At 39.9% G+C, this 16,909-nt stretch overlaps 1 protein-coding gene across 15 annotated transcripts in view; it reads left to right on the plus strand.

Annotated features, from left to right (window-relative positions):
* LOC138329648 (protein sister of odd and bowel-like) overlaps positions 1-16,909 on the plus strand; it is a 108,772-nt gene that overhangs the window by 50,344 nt on the left and 41,519 nt on the right. Inside the window, exons 5-6 of one of the 15 annotated variants that reach the window (XR_011209483.1) lie at positions 39-1,195; positions 1,559-1,684. The exons of 9 other annotated variants lie outside the window; for them this stretch is intronic. Coding sequence is in view for 5 of the 6 variants with exons in the window: in XM_069276807.1 (XP_069132908.1) it covers positions 1,559-2,097 (539 nt within the window). In the remaining variant the exon portion in view is untranslated. Of the gene's footprint in view, positions 1-38; positions 1,196-1,558; positions 4,357-4,402; positions 5,531-16,909 lie in introns of those variants that run through there. 5 more of the 15 variants (XM_069276807.1, XM_069276806.1, XM_069276816.1 and 2 more) reach the window with 5 other exon arrangements.

A 16,909-nucleotide genomic window follows, 5' to 3' on the forward strand; every position in this document is an offset into this window, starting at 1 on the left:
GTTATTCATCATTAAAAGAGAATTTCTTATATGTACAGGTCAGCAGCTGACCCCTACTGGCATCCCATCTCCCCTGGCAACACAAATATCCATGGCGACAGGACCTGTTGTGAAAGGTCAGGGCAGCAAGGGGGCATATCAAGGGTTGGAAACCGGGGTGGCAGGCCCCTATCAATGTGATATCTGCTCACAATCATTTCTCACAAAGACAGAACTAAGTGAGCATTGTACTCACCATCAGCAGTTGAAGAGGTATCGGTGTGGGATATGTCGGTATTCACTCCCAGATCGTAGTGTACTGAGGCAGCATCTCCTACAACACAGTAACGAGTTCACACATTTCTGTTATCCCTGTGGCAAGGGCTTCAAGTCCTACACCGGTCACTACCGACACGAAAAACTCTTCCATCGACCCCAAACTAACAATCCAAAGTGTGAAATCTGTGGTAGACAGTTTCCTGATGACAGTAGTCTGAAAATCCACTACCGACGACATTCTGATGATCGTCCTTTTAAGTGTGAAATGTGTGGGAAATCTTATAAACACAAGAAAAGTCTTCAGGACCATACCTGTAACCCATAGCAACAAGAACATATGTAAGGAAGTGGATGTAACCTGTAGTGATAGGAGCACATGTATAGTGTAACCCATAGCAACAGAAACATTACTATGAAACCAATAGCAGCAAGGACATGTGTGACCCATAACAACAAGGACATTTTCACCCATAACAACAAATGTGTGGCCCAAAACAATAGAAACACATGTAACCCATAGCAACAGGTGCATATGTTACCAATAGCAACAGAAACATGTTACCCATAGCAATGGGATGTGACCAAGTAGACTACATTTAAAAATTAAAGAATCATCTTTAGATTGTCTTGATCACATAGATCATTGTTCATCATTACCAGATAGCCTGTTTGTCAGTATGACAGAAGGAGTGTACTGGTGGTGTAGTCAGTGGTAACAGGTATGGCTGACTAAACCATCAACATCATCAACACAAATGGTTGATGAGCAGTAAAACAAGGAGACACTTTGGTGATAGCCTGTATTAGCCTGTATTTGTGATGAAGTTTTATTAACCTTTTTGGTGTGATCTAATGTCTTGACATGTACACAATGATTTATCCAGTGTTAGTGGTTAGTGTGTCAGGAGTGATGAGCAATCTCACCTGTCCATGGAAGGTAAATTGCCACCTGTCTTTGTTTTATAGACAGAAGTTTCTGTGTCATGAATAGTGAATGTCTTGTCATCTCTTACATTTTATTGGCAATAATTTCTGGAAGGTCAGCATCTGCATGTTTCTATTTTTTGGTTTGGTAAGAGTTGGAATAGTTTTATCCATATCTCCATTTAAAACCAATACAAGCCAGAACTTCTGCTAGCCTTAGACACTAAACCTCAGCTTGGTACTCTGTACATATGACAGTGGGTATACACTGGAAGTTAGATTTATAGTTAGACACCTTGTCTGTACTTGAGGTGACCGTTTGTTACCATGGTATTCTGAGTATACTCTGACTGAAAGTCTCTTGTTTTGATTTCAGATTTTCCTGTGAATTCTTTGTTGCAAGGCAGTGTTTTAGAAAACCCTGTCAATGTAAAGGGCCTCAACTGGGCCAAGCAGTCGTTTGGTGGGACTGAACCTGACTCCCCTGGGAACCGACGCTTTAAGGGGCCACACCCTAACGAGGGGGAAGGGGAGAAGACTGTCAAGTGTGGTTTCTGTTACATGCCCCGGAGTAGTAGAGAGAGCCTACGGGAGCACATCACCACACACCACGGCGAAGAATACCAACATATCTGTTACGACTGTGGTAAAGCGTACCGCTCCATGGCCGGATACCAGAAACATCGTAAGATTTACCACGGCGAAGGTCGGAACTGCGTTATCTGTCAGATCTGTGGCAGTGTGTGTGCTAACAACAGTATGCTGATGAACCACATGCGGTCTCACACTGACATGCGGCCCTACATGTGTAAACGTTGTGGTCGATCCTATAAGTACAAAAGTCATCTGAATGAGCACGAACGGAACTGTAACAGTGATCAAACCTCACAAGCTGTACAAGAACAAACGGAATAATGTGTGGTATGTGATGCTACCTCCCCGCCATACTCAGCTACAATCCACGATATCCTTATCTTTTGGAACTCAAAGTGATGATTTTGACATTTCACAGTCTTATGACTTGTAGGTCTGGTTTGTAATGTCTTCTGAGCTTTTCTCAGTATTTTTGTTGGAGGTCATGATAAGCCAAGGGTCGGCCTGAGGGTCATGATAGGCCAAAGGTCAGCTAAAGGGCCATGATAGGTCAAGGGTCAGCCAAAGGGTCATGATAGGCTAAGGGTCAGCTAAAGGGCCGAGATAAGTCAAAGGTCAGCTAAAGGGCCATGATAGGTCAAGAGAAAGTGTCACAACAAACAATTTTACTGATAAAGGTTAACAAGACATTGATCTTTTAATTCACTTGATACTTCACAAAGTGTTGTTGTGAGGAAAAAAAATAAGTTTAGTTTCCTGGTGCTGGATCGGCACCTGGCCTAGTTGCTTGTATACCTTATTTGGGACTTATATTATCATGATTAATAGCTTTGATGGGAAAAACAAGCTAAAACTTTGTAGATAAATGAACAAAACTTTTGTAAAAAACAAATTAATATTTCATAAAATAGGTTACAAGAAATATATAAAACATCTTTTGATTGTGTTTTATGACTACACCATTCTCGTGACCTTTGTTTCTCGTATCATTTGACTGAAGGTCATTGTTTCACCTTGTCTTTTGGTCAGGTGATGCCAGAAACACTGGACAGGGACCCGCTGCCATGGATCTCGGCACATATGTGGATCATTTCTGTGAGAACAATGGTGGTCCAGTAATGCAGGCAGCGGGACCTCAACATCAGTTTATTCAAGGTCATGGAGGGACAAGGTCATCTGAAGGTCAAGGTGACATTTCCTGTGGATTGTGTTTGATGATTTGTGGGAGTAGAGATGAGTTCCGTGACCATGTGTTATCGTGTCATGGAGATCAGTACACACACCTATGTTACGACTGTGGTAAACTGTTCAAGTCATATCAGGGTTACAAGAAACACGAGAAGTTGAACCACCGAGGTGGTGCCGATTGTAAGTCGTGTGAAATTTGTGGTAAACAATTTCCAGATGAAAGTAGTCTAAAAAAGCACAGGTTAAAACACACAGGTGATCGTCCTTACGCCTGCAACAAATGTGGTAAAACATACAAACACAGAAGTAATCTAAAAGATCATTCTTGTTTGGCATTCTCTACATAGTAGGTACCTACACAGGTACATCAGGATTTAATGTTACATTCAGCAAGTCCTCACTGTGTGTGATTGACTTTCTCTATCTGCCTGGATTGAAATGTTTAAGGTTGTCATTGTTTGATGGTGTTCATGGATGGAGGACTAAATCATTTTATACTTTTTTTTTCCTCTGCAGCTGTTCACTTTTCAACAAACATTGTCGTGGTTAAGTTTGATAAATGATATTATTTTTGAAAATACTTTTCAGCAAAAGTTAAAGAATGTTTTGATCCAAGATACAGGACTTATCTCTCCGATTGTACAGAGATTTGTTTATTGACAGAAATTAAGCATAGCGAAAATGCTATATTTCCACATAGGACCCAGGTGTTGCAGTTATCATCCTACGGCCAGGAGTACATGTATAACCATATCTTAGTCATCCGATGAGAACTATACTTGTCAGATTCTATTTGATCGTTAACATTACAGATAATTTGAAGTTGAAAAATTCTACATGTTACATGTTTATATGTACATTAAGTGTATAAAGGTACCTGTTATTACATGTATAGGTATGAGGAAGTTATGTCAAATGATTGGGTTAGTATTATAAACTTTCTATAATTACAAGTTACAGGTGATGATGTATTATAGTGTTTTAAATAAAACTGTTGCTAATTAAAATTGATGTTTCTTTGTTGGTAATTTACAATGTCAACAACAGCAGAATTGGAATTTGGTATGCATATAAATGAAATCTAGAATATAGAACTCATATCCTTTGACCTTGTGAACTGCAGAAAATCACTTGGATACCATTACATACATAGATGTATAATTTCCACAATAAGGAATAAGTTTACATAAGTACACTCATTAAAGCTGATAAATGAAATAAAACAATGGCAAAATAAAACAATTATTAAGATAGAGGAAAAGATGAACAAAATCTTTAAATGTGTAAATGGTGAAGCAATTTGGATTTTACGAGTCGGACTGTTTAAATGGATGTTTAAGTTTAAATTAATGTTGTCCTTCAGACATTCATCATTCCTGTCCTCTGTTTCCTGTGTCATGTGACTGAAGGTCATTGTTTCACCTTGTCTTTTGGTCAGGTAATGCCAGAAACACAGGAAAGGGACCCGCAGTCACCAATCTTGGAACGTATGTGGATCATTTCTACGAGAACAATAGTACGCCAGTAACACAGACAGCAGGACCTCAACATCAGTTTATTCAAGGTCATGGAGAGACAAGGTCATCTGAAGGTCAAGGTGACATTTCTTGTGGATTGTGTTTGATGATTTGTGGGAGTAGAGAAGAGTTCCGTGACCATGTGTTATCGTGTCATGGAGATCAGTACACACACCTATGTTACGACTGTGGTAAAGTGTTCAAGTCGTATCAGGGTTACAAGAAACACGAGAAGTTGAACCACCGAGGTGGTGCAGACTGTAAGTCATGTGAAATTTGTGGTAAACAATTTCCAGATGAAAGTAGTCTAAAAAAGCACAGGTTAAAACACACAGGTGATCGTCCTTACGCCTGCAACAAATGTGGTAAAACATACAAACACAGAAGAAATCTAATACATCATTCTTGTTTGGCATTCTCTACATAGTATGTACCTACACAGGTACATCAGGATTTAATGTTACATTCAGCAAGTCCTCACTGTGTGTGATTGACTTTCTCTATTTGCCTGGATTGAAATGTTTAAGGTTGTCATTGTTTGATGGTGTTCATGGATGTAGGACCAATTCATTTGATTTTTATTTTTCTCTGCACCTGTTCATGTTTGATAAATGATATCATTTTTGAAAATACTTTTCAGCAAAAGTTAAAGAATGTTTTGATCCAAGATACAGGACTTATCTCTCCGATTGTACAGAGATTTGTTTATTGACAGAAATTAAGCATGGCGAAAATGCTATATTTCCACATAGGACCCAGGTGTTGCAGTTATCATCCTACGGCCAGGAGTACATGTATAACCATATCTTAGTCATCCGATGAGAACTATACTTGTCAGATTCTATTTGATCGTTAACATTACAGATAATTTGAAGTTGAAAAATTTTACATGTTACATGTTTATATGTACATTAAGTGTATAAAGGTACCTGTTATTACATGTATAGGTATGAGGAAGTTATGTCAAATGATTGGGTTAGTATTATAAACTTTCTATAATTACAAGTTACAGGGGATGATGTATTATAGTGTTTAAATAAAACTGTTGCTAATTAAAATTGATGTTTCTTTGTTGGTAATTTACAATGTCAACAACAGCAGAATTGGAATTTGGTATGCATATAAATGAAATCTAGAATATAGTACTCATATCCTTTGACCTTGTGAACTGCAGAAAATCACTTGCATACCATTACATACATAGATGTATAATTTCCATAATAAGGAATAAGTTTACATAAGTACACTCATTACAGCTGATAAATGAAATAAAACAATGGCAAAATAAAAGAATAAGATAGAGGAAAAGGTGAACAAAATCTTTAAATGTGTACATAGCCTGGTGAAATGGTGAAGCAAATTGGATTTTACAAGGCTGTATAAATGGATGTTTAGTATAAGTTAATGTTGTCCTTCAGACATTCATCATTCCTGTCCTTTGTTTCTTGTGTCATGTGACTGAAGGTCATTGTTTCACCTTGTCTTTTGGTCAGGTGATGCCAGAAACACTGGACAGGGACCCACTGCCATGGATCTCGGCACATATGTGGATCATTTCTGTGAGAACAATGGTGGTCCAGTAATGCAGGCAGCGGGACCTCAACATCAGTTTATTCAAGGTCATGGAGGGACAAGGTCATCTGAAGGTCAAGGTCACATTTCTTGTGGATTGTGTTTGATGATTTGTGGGAGTAAGGAAGAGTTCCGTGACCATGTGTTATCGTGTCATGGAGACCAGTACACACACCTATGTTACGACTGTGGTAAACTGTTCAGGTCATATCAGGGTTACAAGAAACATGAGAAGTTGTACCACCGAGGTGGTGCCGATTGTAAGTCATGTGAAATTTGTGGTAAACAATTTCCAGATGAAAGTAGCTTGAAACAGCATCGACTAAAACACACAGGCGAACGACCTTTTGCCTGTGAGAAGTGTGGAAAAACATACAAACATAAGGGCCACCTGAAAGATCATTCGTGTTTGGCATTCATAGCAAACAAATAAACAGAGAGGACACCTATTGGTTATGGAATAAAATACTGGCGTTCATAGCAAACATGGAATTTCCATAAAATACATCTGTGACTTATTTATGTTTAATTATACAATGTTATAGACTCAGATAACAAAGACTACTGATGTGTTATAGGTGTTCAGTCCTTACCAGATAACAAAGACTACTGATGTGTTATAGGTGTTCAGTCCTTACCAGATAACAAAGACTACTGATGTGTTATAGGTGTTCAGTCCTTACCAGATAACAAAGACTACTGATGTGTTATAGGTGTTCAGTCCTTACCAGATAACAAAGACTACTACTGATGTGTTATAGGTGTTCAGTCCTTACCAGATAACAAAGACTACTGATGTGTTATAGGTGTTCAGTCCTTACCAGATAACAAAGACTACTGATGTGTTATAGGTGTTCAGTCCTTACCAGATAACAAAAGACTACTGATGTGTTATAGGTGTTCAGTCCTTACCAGATAACAAAGACTACTGATGTGTTATAGGTGTTCAGTCCTTACCAGATAACAAAGACTACTGATGTGTTATAGGTGTTCAGTCCTTACCAGATAACAAAGACTACTGATGTGTTATAGGTGTTCAGTCCTTACCAGATAACAAAGACTACTGATGTGTTATAGGTGTTCAGTCCTTACCAGATAACAAAGACTACTGATGTGTTATAGGTGTTCAGTCCTTACCAGATAACAAAGACTACTGATGTGTTATAGGTGTTCAGTCCTTACCAGATAACAAAGACTACTGATGTGTTATAGGTGTTCAGTCCTTACCAGATCACAAAGACTACTGATGTGTTATAGGTGTTCAGTCCTTACCAGATAACAAAGACTACTGATGTGTTATAGGTGTTCAGTCCTTACCAGATAACAAAGACTACTGATGTGTTATAGGTGTTCAGTCCTTACCAGATAACAAAGACTACTGATGTGTTATAGGTGTTCAGTCCTTACCAGATAACAAAGACTACTGATGTGTTATAGGTGTTCAGTCCTTACCAGATAACAAAGACTACTGATGTGTTATAGGTGTTCAGTCCTTACCAGATAACAAAGACTACTGATGTGTTATAGGTGTTCAGTCCTTACCAGATAACAAAGACTACTGATGTGTTATAGGTGTTCAGTCCTTACCAGATAACAAAGACTACTGATGTGTTATAGGTGTTCAGTCCTTACTCTGGCTGATGGATTTATTATGATAAACAGAATCTTGAATTTGTATTTTTGCTCTTACATGTCAGAAGTAGATGCAAGTGTTCAGTCTAATGATGGATAATCACACTAAGCTATTTGATGTCTCTCTTTTTAATCAGCTATTCACTTTGTGGCAAGCCAGACAATGTTGAAATTAAACATATTAATTGGTAAAGAGAGTTAGATTCAAGAGTATACTTTGATTTGTTATAAAACCTTGTTTCATCAAACAACCTTGACCTTACAACTTGATAAAGACCTTGACCTTGCAATTTGATAAAAAAAATGCACATTACAAGTTGATAAAAACCTTGACCTTATAACTTGATAAAGACCTTGACACTGCAAGATTGGGAAGTTGATAAAGATCTTGACATAAGAATTTGATAAAGACCTTGACCTTACAATTTGATAAATGCTTTGATTTGACATCTTAATAAATACCTTGACCTGATTTATCTTGATAACATTTCGTCTGTCACCTTGACATTATACATAGAAGTATGCTTTTGGTCACCATGGGATACATATTCAAGTTTTTAAGTTTGACCTTGACCTTATCAATATGTGTAAATCTCTCACATTTATTACAAAGCTGTATGAATTCCTTTCTGTTTAATATCTAAGCTGTTATATCATATTTACCAGATATTACATAAGGAAAAAAATTAACAAGTACCGGTACAGAAATACAAGCCATTTCTTTCCCCCTCTGATAGTTTCCCCGGGGAAAGAATTGGCTAGCTGATTTCTTCCCGGGGAAAAAAACTGGCTAGCTGATTTTTCCCCCCCCCCTCTTGATTGATTCTAGAGGGAAACTATTGGCTAGCTGATTATCCCCCCCCCCCCTCTTGATTGATTCTAGAGGGAAACTATTGGCTAGCTGATTCTTTCTCCCCGCTTGATTAATTCTAGGGGGAAATTATATATATATATTGGCTAGCTGATTTTTTCTCCCCTCTTGATTATATCAAGGGGGAAACTTTTGGCTAGCTGATTCTTCACCCCTCACAAATTATTTCCAGGGGTGTGGGGGAGACTATTTGCTAGCATATTCTTTCCCTCCTCTTGATTATATCTAGAGGAAAACTATTGGCTAGCTGATTCTTTCCCCCCTCTCGAATTATTTTCAGGGGGTGGGGGAGACAATTGGCTAGCTGATTATCCCCCCCTCTTGATTAGTTTTAGTGGGAAAACTATTGACGAGCTGATATCCCCCCCCCCTCTTGATTATATCTAGGGGGGAAACTATTGGCTAGCTGATTATTCCCCCCTCTTGATTATATCTAGGGGGGAAACTATTGGCTAGCTGATCATTCCCCCCTCTTGATTATATCTAGGGGGGGGGGAAACTATTGGCTAGCTGATTCTTTCCCCCCTCTTGATTAATTCAAGGGGGAAACTATTGGCTAGCTGATTCTTTCCCCCCTCTTGATTATATCTAGGGGGGAAACTATTGGCTAGCTGATTCTTTCCCCCCTCTCGATTAATTCTAGGGGGAAACTATTAGCTAGCTGATTCTTTCTCCCCTCTTGATTAATTCTAGGGGGAAACTATTGGCTATAGCTGATTTTTTCTCCCCTCTTGATTATATCAAGGGGGAAACTATTGGCTAGCTGATTATTCCCCCCTCTTGATTATATCTAGGGGGGAAACTATTGGCTAGCTGATTATTCCCCCCTCTTGATTATATCTAGGGGGGAAACTATTGGCTAGCTGATTATTCCCCCCTCTTGATTATATCTAGGGGGGAAACTATTGGCTAGCTGATTCATTCCCCCCTCTTGATTATATCTAGGGGGGAAACTATTGGCTAGCTGATTCTTTCCCCCCTCTCGTATTATTTCCAGGGGGTGGGGGAAACTATTGGCTAGCTGATTATCCCCCCCCTCTTGATTATATCTAGGGGGGAAACTATTGGCTAGCTGATTATTCCCCCCTCTTGATTATATCTAGGGGGGAAACTATTGGCTAGCTGATTCTTTCCCCCCTCTTGATTATATCTAGGGGGGAAACTATTGGCTAGCTGATTCATTCCCCCTCTTGATTATATCTAGGGGGGAAACTATTGGCTAGCTGATTCTTTCCCCCCTCTCTTGATTAATTCTAGGGGGAAACTATGGCTAGCTGATTCTTCCCCCCTCTCGATTAATTATGTCACCCTTCCATCTCTGATACTAATGTTAGAGATGTCACCCCCATCTCTGATACTTAAGTGAAAGACGTTACCCTCATCTCTGATACTAATGTTAGAGATGTCACCCTTCCATCTCTGATACTAATGTTAGAGATGTCACCCTTCATCTCTGATACTAATGTTAGAGATGTCACCCTCCCATCTCTAATACTAATCTCTGATACTAGAGATATCACCCTCCCATCTCTGATCTATGTTAGAGACGTCACCCTCCCATCTCTATACTTATGTTAGAGATATTCTCATCTCTGATACCCAGGTCTCTGATACTAATGTTAGAGATGTCACCCTCCATCTCTGATACTAATGTTACAGATGTCACCCTCTCATCTCTGATACTAACGTTAGAGATGTCACCCTCCCATCTCTGATACTTAAGTGAGAGACGTCACCCTTCCATCTCTTGATACTAATATTAGAGACGTCACCCTTCCATCTCTGATACTTAAGTGAGAGACGTCACCCTTCCATCTCTGATACTAATGTTAGAGATGTCACCCTCCCATCTCTGATACTTATGTTAGAGATGTCACCCTCCCATCTCTAATACTTATGTTAGAGACGTCACCCTTCCATCTCTGATACTTAAGTGAGAGACGTTACCCCTCCAATCTCTGATACTTAAGTGAGAGACGTCACCCTTCCATCTCTGATACTAATGTTAGAGATGTCACCCTCCCATCTCTGATACTAATGTTAGAGATGTCACCCTCCCATCTCTGATACTAATGTTAGAGATGTCACCCTTCCATCTCTGATACTTAAGTGAGAGACGTCACCCTTCCATCTCTGATACTAATGTTAGAGATGTCACCCTTCCATCTCTGATACTAATGTTAGAGATGTCACCCTCCCATCTCTGATACTAATGTTAGAGATGTCACCCTCCCATCTCTGATACTAATGTTAGAGATGTCACCCTTCCATCTCTTATACTAATGTAAGAGATGTCACCCTCCCATCTCTAATACTTATGTTGGAGACGTCACCCTCCAATCTCTGATACTAATGTTAGAGATGACACCCTTCCATCTCTGATACTAATGTAAGAGATGTCACCCTCCCATCTCTGATACTTATGTTAGAGACGTCACCCTTCCATCTCTGATAAATGTTAGAGATGTCACCCTTCCATCTCTGATACTAATGTTAGAGATGTCACCCTCCCATCTCTGATACTAATGTTACAGATGTCACACCCTCTCATCTCTGATACTAACGTTAGAGATGTCACCCTCCCATCTCTGATACTTAAGTGAGAGACGTCACCCTTCCATCTCTTGATACTAATATTAGAGACGTCACCCTTCCATCTCTGATACTTATGTGAGAGACGTCACCCTTCCATCTCTGATACTAATGTTAGAGATGTCACCCTCCCATCTCTGATACTAATGTTAGAGATGTCACCCTCCCATCTCTAATACTTATGTTAGAGACGTCACCCTTCCATCTCTGATACTAATGAGAGACGTTACCCTCCATCTCTGATACTAATGTTAGAGATGTCACCCTTCCATCTCTGATACTAATGTTAGAGATGTCACCCTCTCATCTCTGATACTAATGTTAGAGATGTCACCCTTCCATCTCTGATACTAATGTTAGAGACGTCACCCTTCCATCTCTGATACTAATGTTAGAGATGTCACCCTTCCATCTCTGATACTTATGTTAGAGACGTCACCCTTCCATCTCTGATACTTAAGTGAGAGACGTCACCCTTCCATCTCTGATACTTAAGTGAGAGACGTCACCCTTCCATCTCTGATACTAATGTTAGAGATGTCACCCTCCCATCTCTGATACTAATGTTAGAGACGTCACCCTTCCATCTCTTGATACTAATGTTAGAGACGTCACCCTTCCATCTCTGATACTTAAGTGAGAGACGTCACCCTTCCATCTCTGATACTAATGTTAGAGATGTCACCCTTCCATCTCTGATACTAATGTTAGAGATGTCACCCTCCCATCTCTGATACTAATGTTAGAGATGTCACCCTCCCATCTCTGATACTAATGTTAGAGATGTCACCCTCCCATCTCTTATACTAATGTAAGAGATGTCACCCTCCCATCTCTAATACTTATGTTAGAGACGTCACCCTCCCATCTCTGATACTAATGTTAGAGATGTCACCCTCCCATCTCTGATACTAATGTAAGAGATGTCACCCTCCCATCTCTAATACTTATGTTAGAGACGTCACCCTTCCATCTCTGATACTTAAGTGAGAGACGTCACCCTTCCATCTCTGATACTAATGTTAGAGATGTCACCCTCCCATCTCTGATACTAATGTTAGAGATGTCACCCTCCCATCTCTGATACTAATGTTAGAGATGTCACCCTCCCATCTCTGATACTTAAGTGAGAGACGTCACCCTTCCATCTCTTGATACTAATGTGAGAGACGTCACCCTTCCATCTCTGATACTTAAGTGAGAGACGTCACCCTTCCATCTCTGATACTAATGTTAGAGATGTCACCCTCCCATCTCTGATACTAATGTTAGAGATGTCACCCTCCCATCTCTAATACTTATGTTAGAGACGTCACCCTTCCATCTCTGATACTTAAGTGAGAGACGTCACCCTTCCATCTCTGATACTAATGTTAGAGATGTCACCCTTCCATCTCTGATACTAATGTTAGAGATGTCACCCTCTCATCTCTGATACTAATGTTAGAGATGTCACCCTCCCATCTCTGATACTTAAGTGAGAGACGTCACCCTTCCATCTCTGATACTAATGTTAGAGATATCATCCTCCCATCTCTGATACTTAAGTGAGAGACGTCACCCTTCCATCTCTGATACTAATGTTAGAGATGTCACCCTCCCATCTCTGATACTAATGTTAGAGATGTCACCCTCCCATCTCTGATACTAATGTTAGAGATGTCACCCTTCCATCTCTGATACTAATGTTAGAGATGTCACCCTCCCATCTCTGATACTTATGTTAGAGATGTCACCCTCCCATCTCTGATACTAATGTTAGAGATGTCACCCTCCCATCTCTGATACTTATGTTAGAGATGTCACCCTCCCATCTCTGATACTTATGTTAGAGATGTCACCCTCCCATCTCTAATACTTATGTTAGAGATATCACCCTTCCATCTCTGATACTAATGTTAGAGATATCATCCTCCCAATTCTGATACTAATGTAAGAGATGTCACCCTCCCATCTCTGATACTTGGTTTTAGTTTAATGACTTCATCAAGTCTATTTGACTTTAATAATACTTATCTATTATGGCCTGGTTAAGAGGGCACTATTCTATCCCTCGACAATTCTATGAGGCAATAGTGACCTCATAACCAGCTGGCCATAAAGGGATGCCTCGAAATGTTATATCCATTGCATTTCCTTACCATGCTGTTACATTATAAGACCAACATATATATTATTGCAGAAATCTGTTTCTTTAAACGAGATTCTGTTTCATGAAGATTGAAAGTAGAGCAATATAGAACCAGTTCCTTCCCGTACACCACAACCTGACCACCATCTTGACGTATTGGTCAAAGCGCAAAGATATAATGATCTCATGTACTAGTGATGTCATAATAGATTCACATTTGATCTAACATCGCTTCCTCTGGCACTATTGGAAATTGTACCCATATGTGAAGCTAATCAGAATCCAGTATTATGGCACATGAAGTACAAACAGACTTCATGAGTTATCTGATGACATAGACTTTACAGTACATATTGAAAACTGAAGTACACAATTTACAAGGAAAGGACTAAAACATCATGCTAACTGCTAACCCTGAATAATCCCCCTCCCCATCCCCATATGTTTCCACCTAGAAATAAATATAGAGGGAATGGGTGGGAGAAAAGAATCAGCTACTCAAGTTGAATTTGATATAGATGAAAGGGGGGAAGAATCAGCTAGTCAATATAGACAGGGAAGGGGGAAAGAATCAGCTAGCCAATAGTTTCCCCCTTATAAATATACAGTGAAGGGGGGAAAGAATCAGCTAGCCAATAGTTTCCCCCCTTATAAATATACAGTGAAGGGGGGAAAGAATCAGTTAGTCAATAGTTCCCCCCCCCTTATAAATATACAGTGAAGGGGGAAAGAATCAGCTAGTCAATAGTTTCCCCCATATAGAAATAAATAGACAGGGAAGGGGGGAAAGAATCAGCTAGTCAATAGTTTCCCCCATATAGAAATAAATAGACAGGGAAGGGGGGAAAGAATCAGCTAGCCAATAGTTTCCCCCTTATAAATATACAGTGAAGGAGGGAAAGAATCAGCTAGTCAATAGTTTCCCCCATATAGAAATAAATAGACAGGGAAGGGGGGAAAGAATCAGCTAGCCAATAGTTTCCCCCTTATAAATATACAGTGAAGGAGGGAAAGAATCAGCTAGTCAATAGTTTCCCCCATATAGAAATAAATAGACAGGGAAGGGGGGAAAGAATCAGCTAGCCAATAGTTTCCCCCATATAGAAATAAATAGACAGGGAAGGGGGGGGGGGGGGAAAGAATCAGCTAGTCAATAGTTTCCCCCATATAGAAATAAATAGACAGGGAAGGGGGGAAAGAATCAGCTAGCCAATAGTTTCCCCCTTATAAATATACAGTGAAGGAGGGAAAGAATCAGCTAGTCAATAGTTTCCCCCATATAGAAATAAATAGACAGGGAAGGGGGGAAAGAATCAGCTAGCCAATAGTTTCCCCCATATAGAAATAAATAGACAGGGAAGGGGGGAAAGAATCAGCTAGTCAATAGTTTCCCCCATATAGAAATAAATAGACAGGGAAGGGGGGGGGGAAAGAATCAGCTAGCCAATAGTTTCCCCCATATAGAAATAAATAGACAGGGAAGGGGGGAAAGAATCAGCTAGCCAATAGTTTCCCCCTTATAAATATACAGTGAAGGAGGGAAAGAATCAGCTAGTCAATAGTTTCCCCCATATAGAAATAAATAGACAGGGAAGGGGGGAAAGAATCAGCTAGTCAATAGTTTCCCCCATATAGAAATAAATAGACAGGGAAGGGGGAAAGAATCAGCTAGTCAATAGTTTCCCCCATATAGAAATAAATAGACAGGGAAGGGGGGAAAGAATCAGCTAGCCAATAGTTTCCCCCCTTATAAATATACAGTGAAGGAGGGAAAGAATCAGCTAGTCAATAGTTTCCCCCATATAGAAATAAATAGACAGGGAAGGGGGGAAAGAATCAGCTAGCCAATAGTTTCCCCCATATAGAAATAAATAGACAGGGAAGGGGGGAAAGAATCAGCTAGCCAATAGTTTCCCCCCTTATAAATATACAGTGAAGGAGGGAAAGAATCAGCTAGTCAATAGTTTCCCCCATATAGAAATAAATAGACAGGGAAGGGGGAAAGAATCAGCTAGCCAATAGTTTCCCCCATATAGAAATAAATAGACAGGGAAGGGGGGAAAGAATCAGCTAGCCAATAGTTTCCCCCCTTATAAATATACAGTGAAGGGGGGAAAGAATCAGCTAGTCAATAGTTTCCCCCATATAGAAATAAATAGACAGGGAAGGGGGAAAGAATCAGCTAGCCAATAGTTTCCCCCATATAGAAATAAATAGACAGGGAAGGGGGAAAGAATCAGCTAGTCAATAGTTTCCCCCATATAGAAATAAATAGACAGGGAAGGGGGGAAAGAATCAGCTAGCCAATAGTTTCCCCCATATAGAAATAAATAGACAGGGAAGGGGGGAAAGAATCAGCTAGCCAATAGTTTCCCCCATATAGAAATAAATAGACAGGGAAGGGGGGAAAGAATCAGCTAGCCAATAGTTTCCCCCATATAGAAATAAATAGACAGGGAAGGGGGGAAAGAATCAGCTAGCCAATAGTTTCCCCCATATAGAAATAAATATACAGTGAAGGGGGGAAAGAATCAGCTAGTCAATAGTTTCCCCCATATAGAAATAAATAGACAGGGAAGGGGGGGAAAGAATCAGCTAGCCAATAGTTTCCCCCTTATAGAAATAAATATAGAGGGAAGAGGGGAAACAATCATTTAGCCAATATTTCCCCCTAAAAATAAATCGAAGTGGGGGAAAGAATCAGCTACCCAATATTTCCCCCTAAAATTAATCAAGAAGGGGGGGGGGATAATCAGCTAGCCAATAGTCTCTCCCACCCCCTTGAAATAATTCCAGAGGGGGGAAAGAATCAGTTAGCCAATAGTTTCCCACCTAGAAATAAATCGAGAGGGGGGAAAGAATCAGCTTGCCAATAGTTTCCCACCTAGAAATAAATCGAGAGGGGGGAAAGAATCAGCTTGCCAATAGTTTCCCACCTAGAAATAAATCGAGAGGGGGGAAAGAATCAGCTAGCTAATTCTTTCCCCGGGGGAAAAAAATAACTAGGGGGGGAAAGAATCAGCTAGCCTATTCTTTCCCCGGGGAAACTTTCAGCTAGCTGATTCTTTCCCCGGGGAAACTTTCAGCAGGGGGGAAAGAATTGGCTGCTACACCGGTACAGAAATACACTCAAACTAGCCAGTAAAAATAACACATCAAAGACACTTACATAAAGATACCAAACTTCACCCTGAATACAGAGGGTGAAAGTAAAGAGAAATGATCTGTGTAGGTGTACAAGATTGCTGTGATTTACCAGTCCTGGCCAGAGGCTGTTTTAGTCTATATTTAACACACTTGTGATTTACCAGTCCTGGTGAGGGGTTGTTTTAGTCTATATTTAACACACTTGTGATTTACCAGTCCTGGTGAGGGGTTGTTTTAGTCTATATTTAACACACTTGTGATTTACCAGTCCTGGTGAGGGGTTGTTTTAGTCTATATTTAACACACTTGTGATTTACCAGTCCTGGCCAGAGGCTGTTTTAATCTATATTTAACACACTTGTGATTTACCAGTCCTGGTGAGGGGTTGTTTTAGTCTATATTTAACACAGATTCACTTATCCATTCCCGCCCTTTGTTTCTTGTATCATGTGACTGAAGGTCATTGTTTCACCTTGTCTTTTG

Source organism: Argopecten irradians, chromosome 8 (genome assembly GCF_041381155.1).
Source record: "Argopecten irradians isolate NY chromosome 8, Ai_NY, whole genome shotgun sequence".
Taxonomy (NCBI): domain Eukaryota; kingdom Metazoa; phylum Mollusca; class Bivalvia; order Pectinida; family Pectinidae; genus Argopecten; species Argopecten irradians.